Source organism: Caenorhabditis briggsae (assembly GCF_000004555.2).
Source record: "Caenorhabditis briggsae complete genome, chrIII, whole genome shotgun sequence".
In the NCBI taxonomy this organism is placed as follows: domain Eukaryota; kingdom Metazoa; phylum Nematoda; class Chromadorea; order Rhabditida; family Rhabditidae; genus Caenorhabditis; species Caenorhabditis briggsae.
This window is the reverse complement of record NC_013490.2, coordinates 9,698,888-9,722,020: the sequence shown is the minus strand read 5'-3', so window position 1 is coordinate 9,722,020 and position 23,133 is coordinate 9,698,888. Positions and strand designations below refer to the sequence as shown.

The 23,133-nt window shown below is 39.2% G+C and overlaps 3 protein-coding genes across 3 annotated transcripts; 2 read left to right on the top strand and 1 right to left on the bottom strand.

The window, feature by feature from the left end:
• Positions 1–964: 964 nt before the first annotated feature.
• On the bottom strand, positions 965–3,069 carry Cbr-flp-25 (the record flags this gene model as incomplete). The annotated part of the gene is made up of 2 exons (XM_002641721.1): positions 965–1,053; positions 2,871–3,069. 2 exons carry the CDS (start codon positions 3,067–3,069, stop codon positions 965–967), a joined length of 288 nt encoding a protein of 95 aa, XP_002641767.1.
• Positions 3,070–12,368: 9,299 nt separating this feature from the next.
• Positions 12,369–19,640, top strand: CBG10108 (the record flags this gene model as incomplete). Its single annotated transcript, XM_045244282.1, is given in 19 exon segments — positions 12,369–12,402; positions 12,764–12,881; positions 12,932–13,074; positions 13,938–14,040; positions 14,086–14,330; positions 14,380–14,811; positions 15,004–15,650; positions 15,701–15,920; positions 15,967–16,127; positions 16,357–16,483; positions 16,543–16,767; positions 16,815–17,327; positions 17,344–17,490; positions 17,540–18,223; positions 18,270–18,473; positions 18,613–18,768; positions 18,828–19,052; positions 19,122–19,260; positions 19,493–19,640. The coding sequence occupies 19 exon segments, from the start codon at positions 12,369–12,371 to the stop codon at positions 19,638–19,640; spliced, it is 4,671 nt and encodes a 1,556-aa protein (XP_045094203.1).
• A 1,175-nt stretch (positions 19,641–20,815) lies between these two features.
• Positions 20,816–22,487, top strand: CBG10107 (the record flags this gene model as incomplete). Its single annotated transcript, XM_045244281.1, has 3 exons — positions 20,816–20,821; positions 20,920–21,015; positions 21,999–22,487. 3 exons carry the CDS (start codon positions 20,816–20,818, stop codon positions 22,485–22,487), a joined length of 591 nt encoding a protein of 196 aa, XP_045094202.1.
• Positions 22,488–23,133: the final 646 nt, after the last annotated feature.

Genomic DNA, 23,133 nt, shown 5'->3' with positions numbered 1-23,133 from the left:
TAAAAGATATCAAGTACTGGTCAACTGACAAATTATTGTTGACATAATGATAAACATTTTATCAGTTGACCACTTTTTCATATCTTTTCAAAAACCGAGATATTCGGGTGGTACCAGCGATGAGAATTCGGAAAATAAGAACTGATACAAATAAAAACTCCTACGAATAAGAATTCGTAAAATACATGTAAAAACAGGGATTTTTGGAAAATCTTAACGTTTTGTGAAGACCGAGACTATTTCGAAAATATTTTCCTAAAAAAGTTGGATCCTGAGCCGGAAGTTAGAGCTGATAAACTGAGTTCTCATTTTCCGAGTTCTCATCCCTGGTACGACTGATATTTGGGTTCAAAGTTAGCGGTTTGGGTGGACTTCTATTAGAGTGTTTACGGTATGTTTAGGTTTTCGGCCACAGCCACCGCTGTTTCTCTTTCAAATATCCCTTTTTTTTACCAGAATAACACCTTTCACTCCTTTTTTCTGTTCATTTTTCCTATTTCTTCGATATTATCGATCACTTTACAACCTTTTCAAGCACCTCAAAACTCCGAAATGCTGAAAAATGGAACAGCTGAAAACACGCCGTCACCGCTTGTTCTCACTTTCACCTGCTCCTTCGTCTTTTTAGATATTGCAGTAATTGAAAGAGATTTAGAGAAATTGGAATAAAAATCTCTTGGAATTCTGAATCAATCATCTGAAGTTTGACTTCTTCTGAAAAAGAAATATAAAGTCAACGGTGCGTTTTTATTCGAGATGAAGGATAGCGAGAGGCCACAATATGATTCATAAGCGGTATTAATGCGTATCACATGTCAGATGGTGCTTATGGGGGGAATAATACAGTGGAGAATTGCGATGGTGGATCTACTTGAGTGGATGAAGAAGGCATGATGATGAGAGAGAGAGCATTTTATGGCACACAGGATTTACAGAGAGACGCAGAGGATCAGAGAAACAACGGTCATTTCCGTCCGAATCGGATGTAATCGTACGACGCTTTTTTCATTGGAGCAGATCTTCCGAATCGAACGAAATCGTAGTCTCTTTTCACTGAAAATTGTAAATTTGAGATTTGTGGTTCTGAATTTTCGACTTTTAACAAAATTCGAAGTGTCTAGAATTCTAAAATGTTGAGTCAAAAAGTTAAAGCAATATTAGATTATATCCCCACCCAAGTCGCATGACTTCCTTGTTTCAAAAATGTTATTTTTGAGTGCAAAACAATTTTTTGATTAACTGGACATGTGTCAACCCAGATGATTAGATAACAAACGAGAGCGAAATTCTGGGATTTTGGAATAATCAGGTGGTGAAAACCCCAGCTATTCACTATAAAAAAAAAATAAAAGTTTTAGAATTCTGGACCAAACATTGTTCAGAATTTTCTAGATCACTACAAATCGACATTTAGATAGATCAATCATTGATTTCAAGGCCACCTGACTTTATTCCAAAAACTTGGACATTTTCGGCTTACGTACATTTCACTAACCCAATAAAGTATAAGTTTGTTCCAATAAGTTTCAATTCAATTTTCGAGGATTTTTTTTGGTCACTGAGCACCAGAAAAATCATTTTTTGAGATGAAAGTTCATTACGTTGTCAAATCAAGTGGTTGAGTGTATTTTGACATATTAAAAATTATATATTTTTTGAAATTTTTTAGCTTAGAAGTTTAGGTTTTAAAGGTGGTGTACGGTGAAATTTTTTATTGCATCAAAATGTGCAGAAATGCATGTAGATTGACTTAAAAATAAAGAAAAAATTCAAAAAAATTCCTTCATCGAGAAAAACGCATCGAAAAATATGCTGAAAGCCCTTAGGGACGAGGTTTTTTCTAGGCCGCCCGGTGAGTAAAAGCGCGCGAATTCGAACTTTTAAAATTTTTTCGCTCGTTTTCAATTTTTTTCTGTTTTTTCAAGAGTTTTCTTGGTTTTTGTCAATTTATCTTCCAGATACATCGGAAAATTTGAAAAAACAAAGAAAACGAGCGAAAAATTTTTAAAAGTTTGAATTCGCGCGCTTTTACTCGCCGGGCGGCCTAGAAAAAACCTCGTCCCTGAGGGCTTTCAGCGTATTTTTCGATGCGTTTATCTCGATGAAGGATTTTTTTTGACTTTTTTCTTTATTTTTATGTCAATCTACATGCATTTCTGCACATATTGATGCAATAAAAAATTTCACCGTTCACCACCTTCAAAGTAATTTTTTGATCTCTAAGAGTTTGGAAATTGATTTTGAGCTTCGGTGTTATTTTTGGATTATTTAGCTTTCGAAAGTTCTGGCATAGTTTCATGTTTTTTTCATATTCATAAAGATCATGTAACTGGGATACGGAAACTCAAATGTAGAGTACTAAATCTGGCCAAACAAAATTTCAAGATTTTGGCTCTCCCGGTAAAATTTAGAGGTTACATGGAAGGTCTGAAAAGCCTTAAAGGAGGCGAGACAGAAGATTTTTTAAAGCTTTGCCTGGAATTTCCGATTTCAGCCAAACTTTCAAAATAGATGTTTCAACCTCAAATTTTGGCAAAAATTTTGGCCCTATAGATTTTTCCAGTATTCAGACTTAAAAGCAGTCGGAAATTTTCAGATCACTAGGAAAAGTTGAATCATTTTTTTCGGAGTCCTAAAGTTCATAAATTCAATATGAATTATGCAAAAAATAGGAAGATTTTCCACTAAAATAGGAAGTTTTTCCACTAAAATAGGAAGTTTTTCCACTAAAACAGGAAGTTTTTCCACTAGACCACTACCTCTCAAACCAAACAAGACACACAACTTCCAATAAGAAGATCCCCGTTAGTTAACCTAATTTTGTTCCCTACCCACTCAAAAAGAAACAAAAAAGAAGAGAACAGACTCACTCTTGAACTGAGACGATGGTCTCGCCAGAAGATTAGCAAGACGAGTCGACTCGTAGAGTTCTGGCGGGAGAACGAGTCCCAAGTCGACTGGAGACACATCCTCATCACACCCACGAATCGATGAGCAATCCTTTTTTGAATCGACGACTGTGGTGAGAACGGCGACGACCAAGAGTAGATAGATCATGGAGTTGGACATTCGGAAATGAAGAAGAAGGTGACACCACTGGAAATAATGGAATGCTGACTGAGTTGTTATTCGAGAGAAAGGAAAGAGGTGATAAGATTTGGGATTACTGTAATGATATAAGGTAAATTTAATTCTGGAGAGAAATACGTGGAAAAAATCTGGAAAACAAAGAGAATGCGTCAATTGAGTCAATAAAGCAGCCAAGTCAGTACTGTTGTTTGGCAGCTAGCAGTGGAGATGAAGAAAAAGGAAGAAGGCAGGTTTAGTCACTCTTTCTCTCTCCACCCTCTTTATATCTCCATATCACCCATAGGCTCCGCCCCTTTTTCTTTGGAGTAACAAGGGTTTAATTGAATTGTCTGCGTCTCTAGCTCACTGAGTATTTTTTATGAATATATCCAAAAGCATAGGTGACGTGGCTAGGCTTCTGGAATTGAAAACAGACAAAAAATGAGTAGAAAAAATACAGTATGACGGGATTCTGAGAAATTTCGGAAAGTCTGGAGACTGGAAATTCATGAGTGATTGGAATGAACCTTGTGAGAGAGAGAGCGTGCTAATAAATTATGGCAGGGGGTTTCTGGAAAACATTTTGCAAAATTTCGAAAACTACATGGCTTCAGTTCAAGCATAGACAGGGAAGTGCAAGATAGAGATTAGAAATTTAAAGGATCGTGTAAATTAAAGGATTGAGATGAACTTCCTTCTAAACCAGAGATGATTTTGATGTGTCCGAAAAATATAGAGGGTGGTATCTTTTTTTTGGAGATATGAATTGTATGAACAATCAGGGTGGTCAAATTTCGAAAGATACAATTTGAAAATGATTGACTAACTGATTTAAATTATGAAAAACATTGACTCAGTCCAATAGGAATTGTATAGCTACATTTTTTTTAATTGGAAGAATGAAAATCAAAACACAAATTCAAAAAAAAAATACTTCCAGATCCAATCAAAACATCAGGAATCTCAACTTTCCTTATCTTTCAAAATACTGAAACCAAATTATCAAAAATTTCATAATTTCTTAATTGGTGAATTCCACAATCAGATTCCAAAAAAACATTATTTCTTCTCAAAATCTCAGAATCTCAGAATCTCAGAGCTCCAGAATCGCAGAATCTCAGAATCTCAGAATCTCGGAATCTCAGAGCTCCAGAATCTCAGAATCTCGGAATCTCAGAGTCTCAGAATCTCAGAATCTCCGAATCTCCGAATCTCAGAATCTCAGAATCCCAGATTTTTAGAATTACAGAATCTCAGAATCTCAGAATCTCAGAATCTCAGAATCTCAGAATCTCAGAATCTCAGAATCTCAGAATCACAGAATCTCAGAATCCCAGATTTTTAGAATCACAGAATCTCAAATTCTCAAATTCTCAGAATTTCAGATCTCAAAGTCTCAGAATCTCAGAATTTCGAAATCTCAAAATCTCAGAATCTCAGAATCTCTTAAATCTTAGAATCTAGGAAACTCAGAACCTTAGAATCTAGGAAACTCAGAAACTCAGAATCTTAGAATTTCAAAATTTCAGAATTTCAGAATTGCAGAATCTCAGAATCTTAGAATCTCGGAATCTCAGAATCTCAGAATTTCAGAAAAATTCAGAACCTCAACATCAGCATTTCAAAATATCAAATTTTCAGAGTTTCTCATTCTCTAAAATCATAACTTCAAAATTTCAGGATCTCAGAATCTCAGAATCTCAGAATCTAAGAGTTTCGAAAGTTCAGAATTCCAAATTTTTAAATGTTCACATTTTTAGAACTTCAGATGTACAGAAGAGCCAAAAAGGAATCTCAACCAAGAAAACTTCAGGAATTCCCAATAAAAAACTACGTAAAACAACATATTTTGTTCACATATTTTTTCATCTTTTTAGTTGTCAAATCAAAACATTCCAATCACTTTTTCCTCCAAACAAAAGCCTATTTTTGATCCTCCATTTTAGAATTTTTAAATTGAGATTAATCTTTGATTTTTTGTAAAAAATTTTGCTTTACAATTTCTATAGGGAGGTCCAAAACTCAAAATAATTTTCTGATTGTTTGAATTCCTATTTTCGTTTTTTTTCACATTTTTCGCCTCTAAAAGAATTCAGAATTTTTTTGAAATTCATCTGTCAATGATTTCATCTTTTTGCATAATTTGGAGACAATTGTACTGAGCAAAATGACAAAAAAATGGCAGGTGAAAGGAATGGAATCGTCATTTTTCGTAGTTTTAAAATTCAAAATCGAAGTGCAAACCATAACAATGTTTCTAACTTTGAAAACTTTTAAAGAGACAAAAATGAGTGACAAGAAGGAGAAAAATGAAAAAGAAGGAAGTCACCTAATTTGCTTATTGTCTTTTTTCTGTTGGACTTTGTGCTCATTCTGTTATTTTTTTTTCCAAAGAAAATGAAAACATTTTTATGAGTTAGCAAGTTCTAGGGAGAGGAAAAATAGGAAATTTTTTATTTTATGAATAATTAAGTAATTTATGTTTTGTTTCGTTGTTTCTTACAGAAAAATATCAGTCATTTTTTGGGGTTTCGAATAAAGAACTTTAAAAAAAATTATTTTCGGTTTACCAAAGTATTTTTAGAAACCTGAAAAGTTATCAAAGAAGTTGGAACTCAATTTCGAATCGAAAAAAGTACATTTGTTATCCTAGTCTGACATCAGCCAGAATTTTTTACTAAACGAAAATCATGACAAATATTAATTTCAGCTCTCCAGACTGGACGATAAATAATTAGTTCATATTTCAGTAGAAATTATTGAAAAACCAGAAAGTGAAGTCAGGTGATTTATATATTCTTGGTTCAAGAAATACTGGATATATTTTTTGATTTAATGAATTTTTTTAGAAAAGCAGAGATCTTTTTTAAAGCATTAAAAAGAATAGTGGATTGAAAATTTCAGAAATTTGACAGATCGGGCCGGGCTTATTTTTCAAGTACCATACAAATCAGAAAGGATCCCTAATTTTTCACTTTGAGCCAATTTTCTTTTGTTCCTGTCAAAGATATGAAAAAGCTGTCCACTGATAAAATGTTCATCATAATATCACAAGCATTTTCACAGTTGACACATTTTTGATATCTCGCATGGGATCCGAGATAATTGAGCTCAAACTTGAATGTAGGACCCTTCTAATACAGGTTTTACAGTAATCTAAATAGAATCGGTTCAGTGGAAACCCAAACTAAAAAATCGCAGTGAAATTGAAATTATGGAGACTGAACAATGAGCTTTGTTGGATTTTTCTTCAAATTGTCTTTCCAAATTAAGGCTCTAATTTTTCTCAGTATCGTCTGAAATACCAAATTTTAAATATCAGCTTCAGTTGATTCTATAATTGTGTCTTATTTCATCATATTTCCCAATTCCAGTCATAGGAATGTAATGAACGGCGGTTCCTCTATCATCCAGAACAAAACTCCGCAAAAGCATTTACGAGACGACGGCTTTCGCAAACTTTCGCGCATCGAAACACTGGTCAAACCCGGTTGCGGACGAATTGGGAGAGAAATCGAGAGAGTACAGGGAACGGAGAGACACAGAGTGAAACAAAGTGATAAGGACAGGAGCAGCATCATTCGTGACCTCTTCAGAATGTCTGTGTTCGTGTCCGCAAGGATTACTGTAGGTGGGATAGGGAGAGAAATAGGAGAAAAGAGATGGAAAGCCATGCCGCTCCGGAAAAAAATGATAAAGGATACTGTACAGGATGAAGAACAAACATTCCGCTATTATTATATCATAATGATACATATAATCCAGTCTGGCCAGCGGAAAAATAGACAAAGATTGAGAGCAAAAAGTGCAAAAAGTGACTTTAACAGGAAGCCCGTAAAATTTAAATAGGGTAGTTAATGAGTCTGGCAGATCAGATGGACCTAGAAAAAAACAACAGAAATGTTTATTCTAAAAGTAGATTTATCACTAGAGCGCACTTTGATATCTGCTCCCTACAAACCACAAATGTTGCAAGTATTTAATGAATAAGTTAATCTCTGTTGATTAGGATTTCTAATTTTATTTTTTTGCTGTAATCTGTTAGAATGCACATGACATTTTCCAATTGTCATAATGACGAAACACTGCTTCAGAAGAGATGGTGCAGGTGATTTTTCATATATCCGGATAGTTGTGACTCAAAATGACGCGGTTCTCAGAATCTTTCTGTGTGGGAGCACTGAATATTTTGAGATTTTTTTTTTGAAGAAACGGAAAGCAAAAGGATCTTTCAAATCAGCCAGTCCGGGGTTTGCAAAACTTTTGTGATCTGAAAAAAAGAGGTAGGACAGAACTAACAAACCCTTCTGAAATTATAAGATTCAAAATATCCTGATTTTTCTGAAAAAACCGGCTTCAAAGGCTGCAAAGGCTGCAAAGCCTGAAAAACTCGAATTTATAGAGTTTTTAATGAAGTTTCAGATTCAAATCGACAGTTTTGAAATTCAATCTTAACATACCGTAAAACCTGTATTAGAAGGGCCTCTTTCATAGGAGTGCGTTAATAGAACGGCTCTTGTAATACAGGCCCCTTCGTTCAAAACAGGTCATTTGAAGTTAAAAATTTCCGGACGTTTTTAGCGAAAAATATTCCGGAAATTTAGCAATTTCACAAACACCTTTGAAGCACTCTTTTAAGCTGAAAAATTGCTATAGGCAAAATTGATAGATTTTCATGATTTCGAACAGGAATTCTGGAAAAAAGGCCGGAAAAACAGGGTTTATGATAAAAAAAGTCATATGAGAGATTTCTGAAAAAAATTGAATTTTTGAAAATTGAATCTAAGAAAAAACCTGTTTCAAAAACTAACTTTTATTAATTATCGAATTTTTTTTTCCGTTACCTAAAAATTAAGTAATTGACCGACCTGCCCTATTTGCTCTAATAGATGCCCACCCAAACAGTCAACTTTAAGGTTAATCATCTCGATCCTTGTGTAAGCTAAAAAAGTTTTTTTTTAATTTTTTATATTTTTTACAGGAGTCGAGATAATTGAGCTTAAAATTAGCTTAAAATCAATTGACGGTGGTTTGAGTGGGATTTTACTAGAGGAAATACGGTAGTGAAAAAATCAGCATTTAACATTTCAGACCTCAAATTTGTGATTTCCAGACCGGGTCATATTTGACAATCCCATATTCGGGATACTTTTAAGTCAATCAGATTTTCAACCATGTCTACTGTTTTCTAGAAATCCAGAATTTCAAAATGCACCCCTCAAAATAATTTCTGTTCGATTTCGCCGTAATCTTCAATCTCTATTTTTTCGGCGAAACATTTTTATCATTAGGAAGTCTTTCTCTTTTTCATGCCTTTATGTCTCTCCTCCGGTTGCTCCGCCAACCCGTTCGGTGGGTCATTTAGTGGCCGTGGGATTCCCGAATGGGGGCTCACAGTCTCCCCTGTTTGAGTGTGTACTTTTTCAAGTGCTGAGACTCAGAAAAGACAAGAGAAAAATAGAGAAAAAGAGGTGAGATTGGTCAGTGCCACGACCTTTGTACAAGCTTCGCAAAACAATCTCTCAAGAGAAATAGTCGGTTCTTCTTCTGCTTCTTCTCAAATAAAGAGAAAATACGTCTCAAGCTCTGGAGACTGTTTTGAAGAAGAAAGAGGAGCACACACACATAGTGATTCGAATGCCAAACACATGATAAGAGAGCCGAATTGGGTCAAGATGAGATTTTTAGGAACAAAGAGTGTGCACCGCGCGAGCGACCGAATTCAAAAAGAATCATGCCTCTCAAATGGCACTCGACAAAAAACCATTTATCACATTTTGTATTCCGTGAAGTGTGTGCTGTAGTTTGCTCACTCATCAGGCTCCACGATTTATCGGAACTACAACAAGTTCCCAAGATCAGAGTGGCATTCTTTGTACCTGAAATTCACACCAAAATGTGGCAGCCGTTTTTAAGTCGGCACGGAGCCGCCGCGCAGTAGGAGCTTATTTTCCCAGCCCTGCCTGACATTCAAGGTGTATCGTTTCATTTAGGATTACTGTAGTGTAGCTTTCAAAAATTCCCCAAATTTCGAAAAGTGATCTGCTGGACACTTTTGTGATGTTTGGCTACTGATACTATGCACTTTCTCGTGACTATCGGAGACCATAACAGGGAGAAAAATACAGGAGAACGAAAAAAAAAGAGTTCGCGATCATCATTCATACTCAAACATTACAGGATTTGTTGATTGGTTGTTTTTCACTGGAAATTTCGAATGGTAGAAAATTAGTAATTCAGAAAGTCGGAAAATTTACCAACCAAGCTGATTTCAAATGAAATGAGAGGCACTCTATTATAAGGCCTCTCCTAATTGAATGCCGCTCTGTAATATAACGTTTTCTGAGCTCAAATCGAATGCCACCTATGTGTTCCACTCTAAAAGTGCATCTTCAAACCACCTGGTGATTTTTAGTTACAGTGTTGTGCTTGCCAAAAAAGATCCAGTTAGGATAAGTACTCAATGTGTAGCTGTTAACCTTTTTCTAAAAAATTCAGAACTATCTTTACATTTTTCTACTTTTTCAGAAAATCATTTTCCGGGTCGTATTAAACCAGAGTTCGGATTCCGGACTCTATCCGTATTCTGGATACCATTTTTGTTTTCATTCCGGATTCCCAGAAAGTTCATTTATTCCATATTCCGGATTCATGTTTTTTGAAAAGGACATTCGGGACATCTATGTTGTCTACTCTTTCCTATCTGTAATAGGGATCAACACTGCAAAACTCTTGAATTTCGGTATTTTTAACATTTTCAGACGTCTCTAATAGTAAGAAAATCTATCTCAGGAAGCCAAAATGTTCCAGGAATTATAATAAGTTCCCTGTATTGAATACATTAACTACCTAAACTTGATAGCAATTTCAAAAGTAAAATTTTAAACCTATATCTCCCTAACAGTGAACTTTCTGAAATCATTACTTGGCGTCGGTAACAAAAGTACGAGGGGAATACCTTGTAAACATTGATAACGTGTTATCAGTGCAAACGTAACTAGTACAGAACCGCCTGGTCGAGCCTGGTAGCTGAGAGTTTTTTTTTGCTGTGGCTCTGACCGTCGCTTTCTCTTTGGCTCTCTTTACCGCTCCGGAGAGAGAGAGGTTCCGCTTGTTTCGTGATGATGAGAGAGGACCGACGCCTTGTCATCTTTAGCGACGAACACTCTCTCTAAATTCTTTCGAAAATTTCTGATAAAAAAATGACAAGTTGTGTAGAGTCCCCCCGTATTCCCGAGGACAACAAACAGTGGCACGAGCACCCTCTCGCACTTTGTCTTCTCTCTTTTATCGTGATATATGTGTTGCAAAATGATGCGCTTGACAGCTTGTCCACACCCAGCAGACCACACGCTTTTTTGCTTCCGTGTGTCTCCTTGTTCGTTTTTCCCCAAATTGTATGTGCGAAGTGTCTAGAACAACAGTATCCGGATTCGGATTGGTTGAAGAGAAACGGAAAATGAAGAATTCGATTACATCAAAGAAGGATGACCAGTTACGCAAGGACGCCGGGAGACTAGATGCCATTTGAAATAGTTTTGCACTTATGGAAAAAGATTAACAATTGTGAAAAATTAATGAAATAGATCCAACATATGGAAACATAATCTGAAACATCGGGATCTGAAAGGGAGATTCCGAAAAATCGGCACATGTGCCGCTACTTGGGGCATAGATGGTTCAAGAAGTAGCACGGCAACGGTACGGTAGGGGCAAGGTGACATTAGGACGCAAATCCTGGAACGCGATCCTTCTAGATCCCATTGTCCAATCTAGAAATGCCAGCTTTTCAGCTTCCTAACTTATATCTGTTTTCCCATAGACACAATTGGCATTTCCGCTAAAAAGTCCTACCGTATTTACAATACGTTGCAATACAATAAAAGTTCAGTGAAACAGGATCTATTATATAAATACAATATAAGGAAGAATAAACATTCCGGAAATCGGAAGAACTGTGTTTTGGCACTTTTCAATGTCTACTCCTTTGAGAAGAAATTTCAGATAAATAGAACTCAAAAAATGTCTGTCGAAATTTCAGAAGAGGTCATACCTCATATTTTTTATCTCAGAAGTGTTTAAGTCATACTTGTAAACGAAAAAATGATGCTATTTGAAAATTATATATTGTCTATGGACAAAGTTATAAACTGCAAAGTGGATGGCTCTGGCCGGGACTGATCCTCAATGTTTTCGGGCCCTGTCTATTGATTTCAGAACTTGATACATCTTTTATATTAAAAAAAAAAACTGGAATTGAGCTCGAACTAAACGGTTTGCCTCCATAATTACTATTAGTCATCATGATGAGTCACTAATCACAAGAGAACAATTTTCCGGTCGTCCTTAGCAACCGGATCGATTCGATTCGTCATCTCTATGGAAAATTCCTGAACTTTCTAGTATCTGTGTAGCTCTTCACCAATCATCAAGCCCACATTCTTTATTATGAAATTAGCCGTAACATCAGTCTAGCCGCCGACACCATCATCTGCACTTCCGAACAATATTTGCCCTCTTCCGGAATTTATGGTCAGGCTGAACTTGCTCATTTTTTCCTCACTTTTTTCCAATCCCCCCCTCAAAAACTTGGCGACCTGTTTTTTTTTCTGTCCCCCTCCCAATTGAAAATGGGTTCTACTTCTTGAGAAAGACGCCTTAGTGTCGCCGGGTGCCCTCACCCCAAAAAAGGAAACAATAGTACTAGAGAACGCGAGATTCAGAGAAGAGAGAACAGTGCGCGCCTTCTATTCTTGTGCTCATAATCGCGCCGAGCTTCTATTTTCGTCTTCTTCCGAATGGTACTGTGTCTCCGCTCCATACCGCGCCGGAGCGTGCTTCTCTCTTCTCTCTTCTCCCGTACAGTATGCGAAAAAGGGGCGAAGAAACAGAAGGATAGAGGAAAAGTGGGCGGTCGCTGTTCGCATACAAACCCTCTCGCCAACCCCTCGGAAGCTCTCTATCTAGAGAGACAGGAGACCCTACTACCAACTCCGATTCATTCGTTCTCTAGCCGCGTACCCGAGAAGACACATTTCACATCTTAACCTTTCAGAAGAAGGATCCTCCTCTTCTCTTTTCTTTTCTTTTGTCTTTTGTCTAATCCCTTTAAAGATTCTTGTCTCTAAGCCCCACCCCCTCAGGCCAGCCTTTATCACTTTAGTCTTTCCAGCGTGGCATTTCTTGTCGAGTCCACGATATAAGAAGAGAAGAAGAAGGGATAGCAGCCTTTGTTTTCATCTGAAACGACTTCTTCCATATTCCCATATAACCCAAAAGCAGTCAAACACCAACACATAATGCTGCGTAATCTTATTTTACTCACTTTTCTCGGTAAGTCTTTTATTCTGGATTTTTCTGTTCTCTAAAGTCCTTAACAATTTGGTTCTGACTTTTATCAGGTCAAGAATTGATAATGTTTTGAGAGTGATAGTATTTAGTCAATATTATCTAACATGATGATCTTCTTCTTATCTTTTTGAATTTCTTGTTTTATTCATTATCCGATTCTTGAACTCTCAGAATCAGGTGATATTTTTAGACATCCGGATTCATTTGAATTGTGTACGATACTTCGTGTAGATATTCACTAGTTTAAGTAGAAGTACTTTAATGTACTATGAGGCATACTGTAGAAGCAATACAAAGCATTCGTCTATATTTCTTCCAAATCCTTACCTTTTTTCTTTTTCAGTCTCCCAGGGACTTTGTCAGACGCCCGTCATTGGCGGAACCTGTAAACTGGGGACGGCCGATGTGCAAATCGGTGGAAAGCAGACGCAGTTCTTCCTGAAGTGCGAAACCACAGCCGAGTGAGTTTTTCACAAATCTGAACCCATTTCTGAACTTTTCCATTTTTCAGCAGTGCCGATGGTGAAGGTGTCTGGGTTGTGAAGTCCCGTGCCGCCGCCGCTGCTGCTCCAGCTCCAGCCACCCTTCCAACCGAAAACACGCAGCCACAACAGCATCCGAAAGCCCGTAAACCAGCTTCTCCGAATATTTGTGGTAAGTTAAACTTCGTTTGATAACTTTTAGTTTCGTCTCGCTCAAAGCTCTTAAGTCAACCACGGGGGGAGTAATGAGCGAGATGACCGCAAACAAATAGTCTTGGTAGGGGGTGCTGCTGGTCAACAAATGATGAGAAAACTTTGAGAAGAAGAAGAGAATTCAAATGAAACCGAAAAGTATTTAGGATCTAAAAAAAAGTAGAAAAAAGCGAATTCAAAAACCATCTAGCATAAATTTCTCTCTCTGTTTACTTTTGCTTCTGGTGGTGTTTCTTGTCTATTGCGTTATATTGTTGAATTGAGAAGAAATGAGTATGTTTGTACATTTATTCTCTCCTTCAATCCCCTTTTCAATTCACACTCACCTCTTCTTCTTCTCAAAAAATAAAACACACACAAACACAAATAGTAGGTCTCTCTTCTGAAGCTTTTCGCAAATTGTCCAGATCATCTGAAGAGAGGGATGCAGAGGTTCTTTCCATTGTTTCAATATTTGACCGCGCTTTTTGTCTCCTCCTGATGAAACTAATTGATGAGACAATTCCTCAAAAAACCGTAACTCATTCCGAAAAGCTTGTGCCCTTGATGCGAAACTCCTACCGGCTTTTGTCCGCAATCGGAGCCTCCGGAGAGTGTGCTCTCTTTCCTGAGAGCTCGATCGACGGCGCGTGACCAAGTGGGGGGAAATCAACAAATAGGGGTCAGAAGAAGCAGAAGTGTTCTCCTCTCCGCGCGGCGCCGACTTAGAAACCCCTTCCACCTGACCCGAAGAGTGTTTTGTTTTGAGTTGAGAGAGACCTATTAGCAGAGAATCGAATCAAATGAGGGAACTTTGGAATACACTGAAAAGGAATTTTTCAGAGCAAGACAACGGAGCCCGCGAGAACGAGGCATGCGCCGTGTCGGCCACTTGCCTTCAGGCTCACAACGACTTCCCATCATCGTATCTTCAATGCGACCAAACGTAGAGCCAATGAAACGGAATGCATAAAAACAACAATATTTTCAGAACTCTCCGATGGGTCCGCAAGTCGTGCCAAGAAAACTTCTTGTTCAACTTTGAGCAACAAACCTGTATCGTTCCAAAGAGAATGAGCTCCCTTTCTCGTAAGTTTCCAGATAACCTTATCACTCTCCCTTTCTCCATTTTCACAGCTCCTCCTTCTTCCTATTCTAATTCTTCTAACCCTTGCTCCAAATGCCCTTTGGGATCCGCTTGTCGAGATGGCAAATGTATCCCACTAACAACATCTAGTAGGTTTTTCACTAACCATACAATCCTCCCTTTCTAACCCATTACTAGATTTGTGTTCTGATGGATCTCCACCAAATAACACGTGTCCAAAGGACCCGTCACAGTGTCCCAAAGGATACATTTGTACCGCCCAAAAAGTATGTTGCCCATCGACTGCTCTTCAATCTTCAATCGGATGTTCCATGGTCTGCACTATCGATGAATCCTGCCCAAAAGGAATGACATGCCAAAACAACTGTTGTGAAGAAAGGAAAATTCTTCGACACCCAAAAGTTTATCGATATGCGACTGTAGAAGCAACGAATACAATTTTCGAAGTGGACAATGACATCTTCGATAGCGCTGCAATCGAATCATTCCCAACCCGAAGACCCCAGAAGCTGGAAGAAGTTATGGCACCAGGCATCACACCGACACCAACACGGACCACGGAGCCTCCGAAACTTCGATGTTTGAGCACGGACGAATCGAATTCATCAGGTAAGGATCTTCTTCTTTGTTTGCGGTCACTTTAAAGTATTTCGGAGGAAAAGAAGAATAATCATCTCTCTTCGATTCTCTCATTGTTTACGAAGTAAATAGCGGCTAATGAGAGGAGCTAAGACTGAACACGCACAGCGCATTAGGCTTCTTCTTCTTTTTCGTATCTTCTCTCAAACTGTACTTTTATAGACGGAGCAACAACATCCTGTGGAGGTACCAATGCAAATTGCACCATCGATGAGGACTGTCCGATTTCGTTCAAATGTTCACAGGGATGTTGTAAATTAGCAAAATGTCCGAGAAGTCTCGTCGATGTTCGGTTCACATGCACTAGTCAGTATCACTGTAGATCAAATGAGCATTGCATTTTTGGGGGATGCTGTCCAAAAAATATAGAATTGGCTGTTATAAAATCTGGACCAGAAACTATGGAAAACAAGGAAAAGCCTGGAAAAAATGAGAACAAAACTCCACTGGAACCACCCAAAAAGATAATGATCGGAGATTGCGAAATAGACCCCAGAGTCCGAAATTGTGGAATTGAGAACGTCTGTCCAGATATGTCCGAATGCGTAGATGGAGTCTGCTGCAAACAGCCTCCATTGGCCAGATGCGGAAATGGATTAATGGCTTTGACGATTCCAGTAACATGTGATTTATCAGATGACTGTCCGATATCATCAAGGTGTGAATATGGAAAGTGTTGTCCATTGACGTCTTCGGAGGAAGCTTCGGAAGCTTCCGAAGACATTATCAAAGAAGAAGTGACATCAACAGCGACAAAAGTGTGGAAGAAAGTGAAGAAAGTGGAAAAGGGGGTTTCCATTAATAAGAATGTAAGAATCCAAACTAAAATCTTGAATTTTAAATTTTGGTATTCTTTCAGAACTGCCTATCCTCTCAAATATGCGATCTTCACACCCTATGTCCTCCAGAATTCACTTGCTCTTTGTCTGGAAAATGTTGCAAACTAAATGTTCGTTGTCCAGATGGTACCGTACCGGAAACATCATGTGAATCCGCAAACAATCATGATACATGCCCATCATCCTCTCATAAATGCACACTTCTGAATCACGAACATTTCGCTTGCTGTTATAGCCCTGGTCAGTGATCTGGTTCTAAAATTTTTATAAGAGAATCATTATTCAGGATTGGTAGTCGAAGGAAGTGTGTCCGCATTGGTTTCCTCTGACTCGGACTGTCCAATGGGATCCATAGAAGTTGATCCTCGATTTGGAAACTCTTGTCGATACAGCTTACAGTGTCCTTCTCCATATTTCTGTAATCAAAAGGGCAGATGTTGTCAGCTAGCAAGAACTCAATAGGTAAGAGTCGAAGCAGAAGTCATGAATCTTTAAAAAATCATAATTTCAGAAGGATACCGGACCATTCTCACCTATTATTGCCAATCTACAGACACGTGTACAACAGAAGACTTAACTTATCAAACTAACCAAAATAAACCCTTTGCATGATTAACCTCTATTGCTTCTACTCTATCTTTATCTCTCTTATTCTTATCCTCATTTCCAAATACAGGTCAACAAGCCAACGGACTCGTGTGCACCTTCTCCAGCTGCTCCAACTCCAACCCATGCTCCGTGGGAACCTGTAACAATGGATACTGCTGCTCGTCCGGATCCAACTCTGCCCCAATCATTGGTGAGTAAACTGATAACTGATTATGCACACCACACATCCCTGACTCACTCATCACACATTCAGATTCTGACAGCACCACTAACCAGACTGCTTCCACTTCAAATTCCACAAAAAAACACATCTCATCTTCTAACATGAAAAAGCACAGAAAACCTAAAAAGAAAGAACAATCACCTTCTGATCCCCTCCTCCCACAGAATGATTTTCCAATCGGACCGCCCGGATACGGGTTCCCAGAGCACCTCTCCAAATTGGACGAAGTGCTCATTAGAGCTCAAGGCGACGGTGGTGAGACCTGATGATCTGATTCGACACCGACAACTTTCAGATTACAGTATCATGTGCTGGTGGATTCCAATCCTCTTTGATATGCTCTGCCGGTTCGGAATGTCCAGCCGGATTGCACTGTGACACTGCTATTAACCTCTGCTGCCCGCTTTTACTCCCACTCACTGATCCTAAGAATCCAAAGAAAAGAAAAACAAAAAGAAGGAAGCAGAAATTGGAAGAATTTGAAGTTGCTGAGTCGCCAGTTACCAAGGAACCACCAGCCAGATTCTCATCTTATACTTGTGGATGCAGTAATACCTTTTTTACAATTGCACCAGCACCATCTAACAAATCTCAACCTCCTTTAAATTCTAACATTTCGATTTCAGTGAGCGGAGGATCCAGCAACTGCGTCGGATGCCAAAACGCCCCACAAATCATCACCATCCCACAAAGCTCGTGCCCAGGAGGTGGATACTCAGTCGGAGGATGCAGTTCCGGATATTGTGCCACTGGATACAGTTGCATCCAAAACCAATGTTGCCCATCCTACAACTCTGCTCCAAGAATCTCAGTTTGTAAGTTAAAAAAAAGGTTTACGATTTTACAAGTTCAAAATTTCAGACACCTGCCCATCTGGAGGAAACGCCGTCGGAGCCTGTATGTCCGGAAGATGCGCCAGTGGATACACCTGCAGTAACAACGTCTGCTGCCCACAAACCACCACCACCAACCCATTCGGTAAGACTTTAGAATCCTAATCATAATTGTAATTTATAACTTCTTCTAGTCTGCCCTGACGGAACCCAAGCTGCTGGAGGATGTGTCAACGGACAATGCGGAACTGGATACACTTGCTCTAACGGACTCTGCTGTGCTGGAACCTCCACCACTGTCAAGTGTCTCGATGGATCTGACGCCGTCGGAGCTTGCATCCCATCTTGCACCGGAGACGGATGCGGAGGAGTTCAAGTCTCATACTACTGTGGATCTGGATACACTTGCACCACCGGAAACATCTGCTGTCCAATCAACAGCTGTCCAAATGGAGGAGAAGTTCTTGGCCCAACCATCAACGGACTTTGCCCAACTGGATACACCGTCCAAGGAAACCTTTGCTGCTCTGCCACCTGCTCTGATGGATCCACTGGACTCGCCGCTGTCAATGGAGTCTGTATCGCTGGATACACTCTTACCAATGGAGTCTGCTGCCCATCCTCTGTTACCTGTACTGATGAGATCTCTATCGGACCATGTACCGGAACTGGATTCAACGGAGGATGTCCAGCTGGATACGCTTGCGATTCCAACAATGTTAACTGCTGCCCAGTCGTCACTTATGATGTTGAGAGTTGCCAAGTCGGACCAGCTATTGACGGACTTTGCCCACCAGGATATGTTGTTGTCTACATTCCAAACAGTCCACTCATCACCAACGGAGTCAACCCAGGAACCTGTATCGATCTTCAGTGCAGTAAGTATTCAAATCAAAGAGATTAGCCTCAATTGATAATTTTCAGCCACTGGACTCTGCGCCGCCGCTAACCAAATCGGAGAATGCGACACCACAACAGACGCCGGAACCTGCCCAACTGGATACACTTGCTTCACAAATGCTGGAATCTGCTGCCAAACTACAACTTTCAGCCGTCTTCGTATCGGTAATGCTCGACAAATGGCTCAGAAGCCAAACTACGGACGTCCACTTCACAGCTACATGCCTCGTAAGTATGCCTATAAACCTCTGAAAATTATTCCATTGACTATTTCTGATCCTTGATCCTCTCGGTGTGTCTCTTTCTGTGTGAATATCCCATCCCCCCATCCTTTCCATGTGTGTCTTCCACCTCTCTTCTTCTTCAGCTCGCTTGGGCGGACCATCCCAATCTTCCTCATGCTGTGATGGATCTCTCTCATCCGGTCCATGCATGAATGGTCTTTGCGGAATCGGACTCGAGTGTCAAAACGGACAATGCTGTTCTCCATCCGCCAACAACAAGCCAGTTGGATTCTTACAAAGTACTTATATGGCATGACCATTCCCCCTGAACTCTTTCTCTCATCATCCCCCATTACAGGCAAATGTCCATCCGGTGACACCGCAGTCTCCGGATGCTTCCCCAATGGATCATGTGGAACCGGTTTCGAGTGCGTCTCATCATTGAATCTCTGTTGTCCACCAGGTCAACCACAAACGTTCCCATCATTCCCGGGTAACAATGTCAACAACAACAACAACAACAACAACAACGGTTTCAACACCTTCAACAACAACAACAATCGATTCGGATCTTCGTCGATGTGTAAGTCGTCACGGCGACAACCCTATCACATCTAAATCCCATTTTTCTATCTTTTTCTCTAATTTTTAGCGCCGCGACCCATCGGCGCCCGTTGTCAACTTGACGGCGAGTGCGTCGGACACAACGACGGGCTGTCGATGTGCCACGCAGGAGTGTGCCAGTGTTCTCCGATCGCCTACACGCAAGGAATCGCATGCGTTAGACGAAAGTGTAAGATAGATAGATAATCGAAGTTAACTCCGCCTCCCGCTTGCTCAACTCTCTCTATTCCTCGCATGTAATCTATAGACTACTACTACTACCTTCCTTTGCCTATAGACATTCATAGATCATCTCTAGTTCTAGTCTGCCCACGACTGAACCTTTACCATAGAGTATTCTAGATGTCACGCTTTCATAGAAAAACCAAAAAATCGATAACTGATCTTTTCTAATTTCAGCTTTCCAAATGAACGACGACCCAGTGATCGACGCCGCCGACAAGTCCAACAGCGTCCAGAGCGTCAGCGTGTGAAGCCGTCGAAAGCCGACGAGCTGAAACGTGCCATGAAACGTCTCTGCGCTCTCTACTACTATACTAGCTCCTAAAATTCCCTCGTACTTTCTTGTTTTGAACAACCCGCTCAATGATCGCTCGACAATTTTGAAAAACACTGTCGATCCGTTTTTTGTCTTTCCCCTCTCTCCCTTCCTATCCCATTTTTCTCTTGAAATATGCCTTTTTCTTTCCCAATTTCTTTTCCTTTATTTTATTCATCCCATTTTTTCCCTTTTCCTCTCTCTCTCTCTCCCTCACGCGGAAACGTCTGTAATTCCAACGGAATATCAATATTCTACTCCCAAAGTCCAAAGTTTCTACAGAGTTCTATTATTTATTTATTTTAATTTATTTGACTGACTGTGACCTGTTTTTTCAAACAAATCTTCTTATTAAATTATTTTTCATGAATTCAAAAACAAGAACAACAAGAAATATATTAGGTTGGACGGAAAGTTTCTTCCTTTTTCACAGGGCTGTTTTTGAGGATCGATTTCTGGTTCTAGAAGAGGTGTAGCGGGCCAAACTTTTTTTGTTAGAGAGCTGTGTTCAGTGTCTTTTAGATTGTAGATTGTTAAATTTTTATTTCACTCCGTGTTAAAGGAATGACGATTCTTTCGGTCCTTATCCGACTGCACATTAGCTACATGATTATGTTTTTGTTTTTATTTGATCTTCAAATACCTACTATTCGCAAAATAATAGTGAATGTATATAAAAGACATGCTCCGTCATCGCCTACAATTTGCCTTTGGTTCGACAGATCCCTTTCGGGGGAGTTCGGTTTGAAAGATTCCAACGGCCCAGTTAGTTGGATCTCGATCCATTGCTAAAAGTGGTGAAGGCGGATCCATTTCAAACTATTCGTAAAATGTCAAAGACATTATACGTTAGTCAAGCAAGTATTGTGAACGGATCCAAGTCTCTTAGCGAAGTCAAACAATGGGTCGATTCGTACCCCGTGTTTTGAAGGACTATGATGTGGATCTCCATGTGGATGGACATGAGCATGTTTCTCCTATCATTTCTTCACACGTTCAGTTGGGAGGATGATCTAATTAGTGTAAATGAGAAGTTGATAAGTTACTCTATCAATGTGCAGAAGGGTGAGTTGATTAACAAAGAACAGCTAGCTCTGGACATCCCGGAACCTAAATTTCACGTGAAAAATGGGATGCTATGAGTTTGATGGTCTGTCAAAGGAATGGAGACTGGGAACCTTTAAATGAAGGTATCATTATAATTGCCGTCTCTTATAGTTCCTAACTAGAAAAACTAAGTTTGGGAGTCGAAGCAAAAAAAGGAGAAAAACTCAAAGTTCACATTCAGCGCGACAATGCGAGATCGCCTGTGATTGGAGGGATCAGACATGTCGCTTGGCTGAATTATTCTTTTTTTCGTATTCTCTGGACCTTGCTCTTCCAGGTAAATGGTTTTTTGAGGCTCTTAAATGTCATCTTGATAGGCGACTTCAATTGAAAAGATGACACGAAAAAGGAGTTGACACACTTTTTCAACCGCCGCTCTCCTCGTTCTGGTCCCATGGAATTAAAAAATTACCGGAGCGTTGGCAGACAACTATCGATGCTTATAGACGTAACTTTCATTTATCTAGCCCTCTCCTGAGAGAAAAATTTAACCAAGAAAGCTGCCAAAAAAGGAAAAAACTTTCTGTTCAACCTAAAACAATAGAAAAAATCTGAAATTGGGATTTATCGAAATTTAAGTTTTCTAGAACAGTTTTGTTAAAGGTGGGGACATGAAAACATATTCGAAAGTTCCCCTCGATAGGCTAAACTTGTGGGACTCCTGAAAAAAACTTTAAAAAACTCCTATCCACCCTCCTTTAAAATTAGCTCAAGTATTCAAAATATAGCCCTCTGGCCGTTCACTAAATGCCACACTTTAGTACCCTAGGTCTTTAGAATGTGTGGAAACAGTCAGTTCGAGATTTCTTCAAGAACTCAAAACCGTCAAGAATGGTATTTGGTTTGATTGTAAGTTTTTTTCCATACTTGTAACGGGCCGGGCCGGGCTTTTTCCCGAATTTCGGAGGCCCGGCCCGGCCCGGCGGGCCTGTCATTCCACAAGTTTTGAAATTTTCAAAAAACACATAAGGGGGGACCCTTATGTGATTTTTTTCGATCAAAAAAATTTTTTCGAGTTTTTTTGATATTTTTTGATCAAGCAGACAAACAATCCAAAAAGCACAAAACAATATCGAAAATTGTATTGAGAGCTCAAAATTCGGTTCAAAATGACAAAATTTTTGCTACCGGGCCTTCCGGGCCTTGAAATTTTCCTCAGACCCAGCCCGGCCCGGGCCCGGAATTTTACAAGTATGGTTTTTTCTAATTCCAGCTGTTCAAAACTTCAATGACTGAAAAAAACAATGATTTATTTTACAGTGGGGCGCTGCAAAAGCGATCGTCAGACCGATCAGAGATGCAGCAGTAGCAGTTGTCAGCGTATTCTCCCCTCCTCCACCTCCTCCTCCAACCACGACGACTGCCTTACCAACGACCCAAACAACTCTAGCAAAAACGGCTCCTCCGACGCCTCCACTAAGCACTACAATTGCAACAACAACTGATGATCTTGATGATTCCACTGTTGTCATAGTCTTGGTTGTGTTTCTGATTCTTTTGGTCGTCAGTGGAATCGGGATATTTTTTTACATGCGATCCCGGAAAAATAAACAGCAACATGCACCGAATGTGGTAATTATGCAGGATGGATCAACTGATGCGGAGACTGGTTTAAGTACTAGTGGAACTTCTGGAACGTCGGGAACCACTGGAACCACTGGAACAACTGGCATAAAAACAAAGAAAAACAAAAAGAAGAAGAAGAAGACAGCCAGAGAGACTTCTGGATCTGCTTCCAGTGGTGCTTAATACTTGTTATTCCTTTTTTAAAACTCGGTTCAGTAAACTCGATTCAGAACTCGATTCAGTAAACTCGATTCAGAACTCGATTCAGTAATAAAAAAAGTGTTATTTTTAGTACTTGTATCTATCTGTAACTAAATTTTTGAAAAATCGGAATAGGCTTACCGAAAAACCTGCAATAGAGAGGACCGTCAAGTTTGAGCTAATTTTTCTAGGCTCCTATGCAAGATATAAAATGTGTGTTTTCTAATAAAACTTTTATGATATAACAAGTAGTGAATTTCAAAAGTTTTAATTTTCACATCAAAGTACTGAAATTTCAAAAATTTTTGTGAGCGACGTGAATCTTTCGAATCTCCCAAAAGATGGACCGTTAACTTTTTGGGAGCAACGTGTTTTTTCAACAAATATAACAGAAATATTAACACTTTCTGAATATTTTTCCCAAAATTAAAACTTTTGAAAATCACTACTTATTATATTAAGATAACGAACGTATCTGTTGATCAATTTTTTGATATCTTTGACGGAAACCGAGATAAATTGGCTCAAACTTAAAAGTTAGCGGGCGCTTCTGTTACAGGCTTTACTGTATTCATTTTTCTTGGCTTTCAGTTGAATTCTCATTAAAATTAGCTCAAGTATTCAAAAT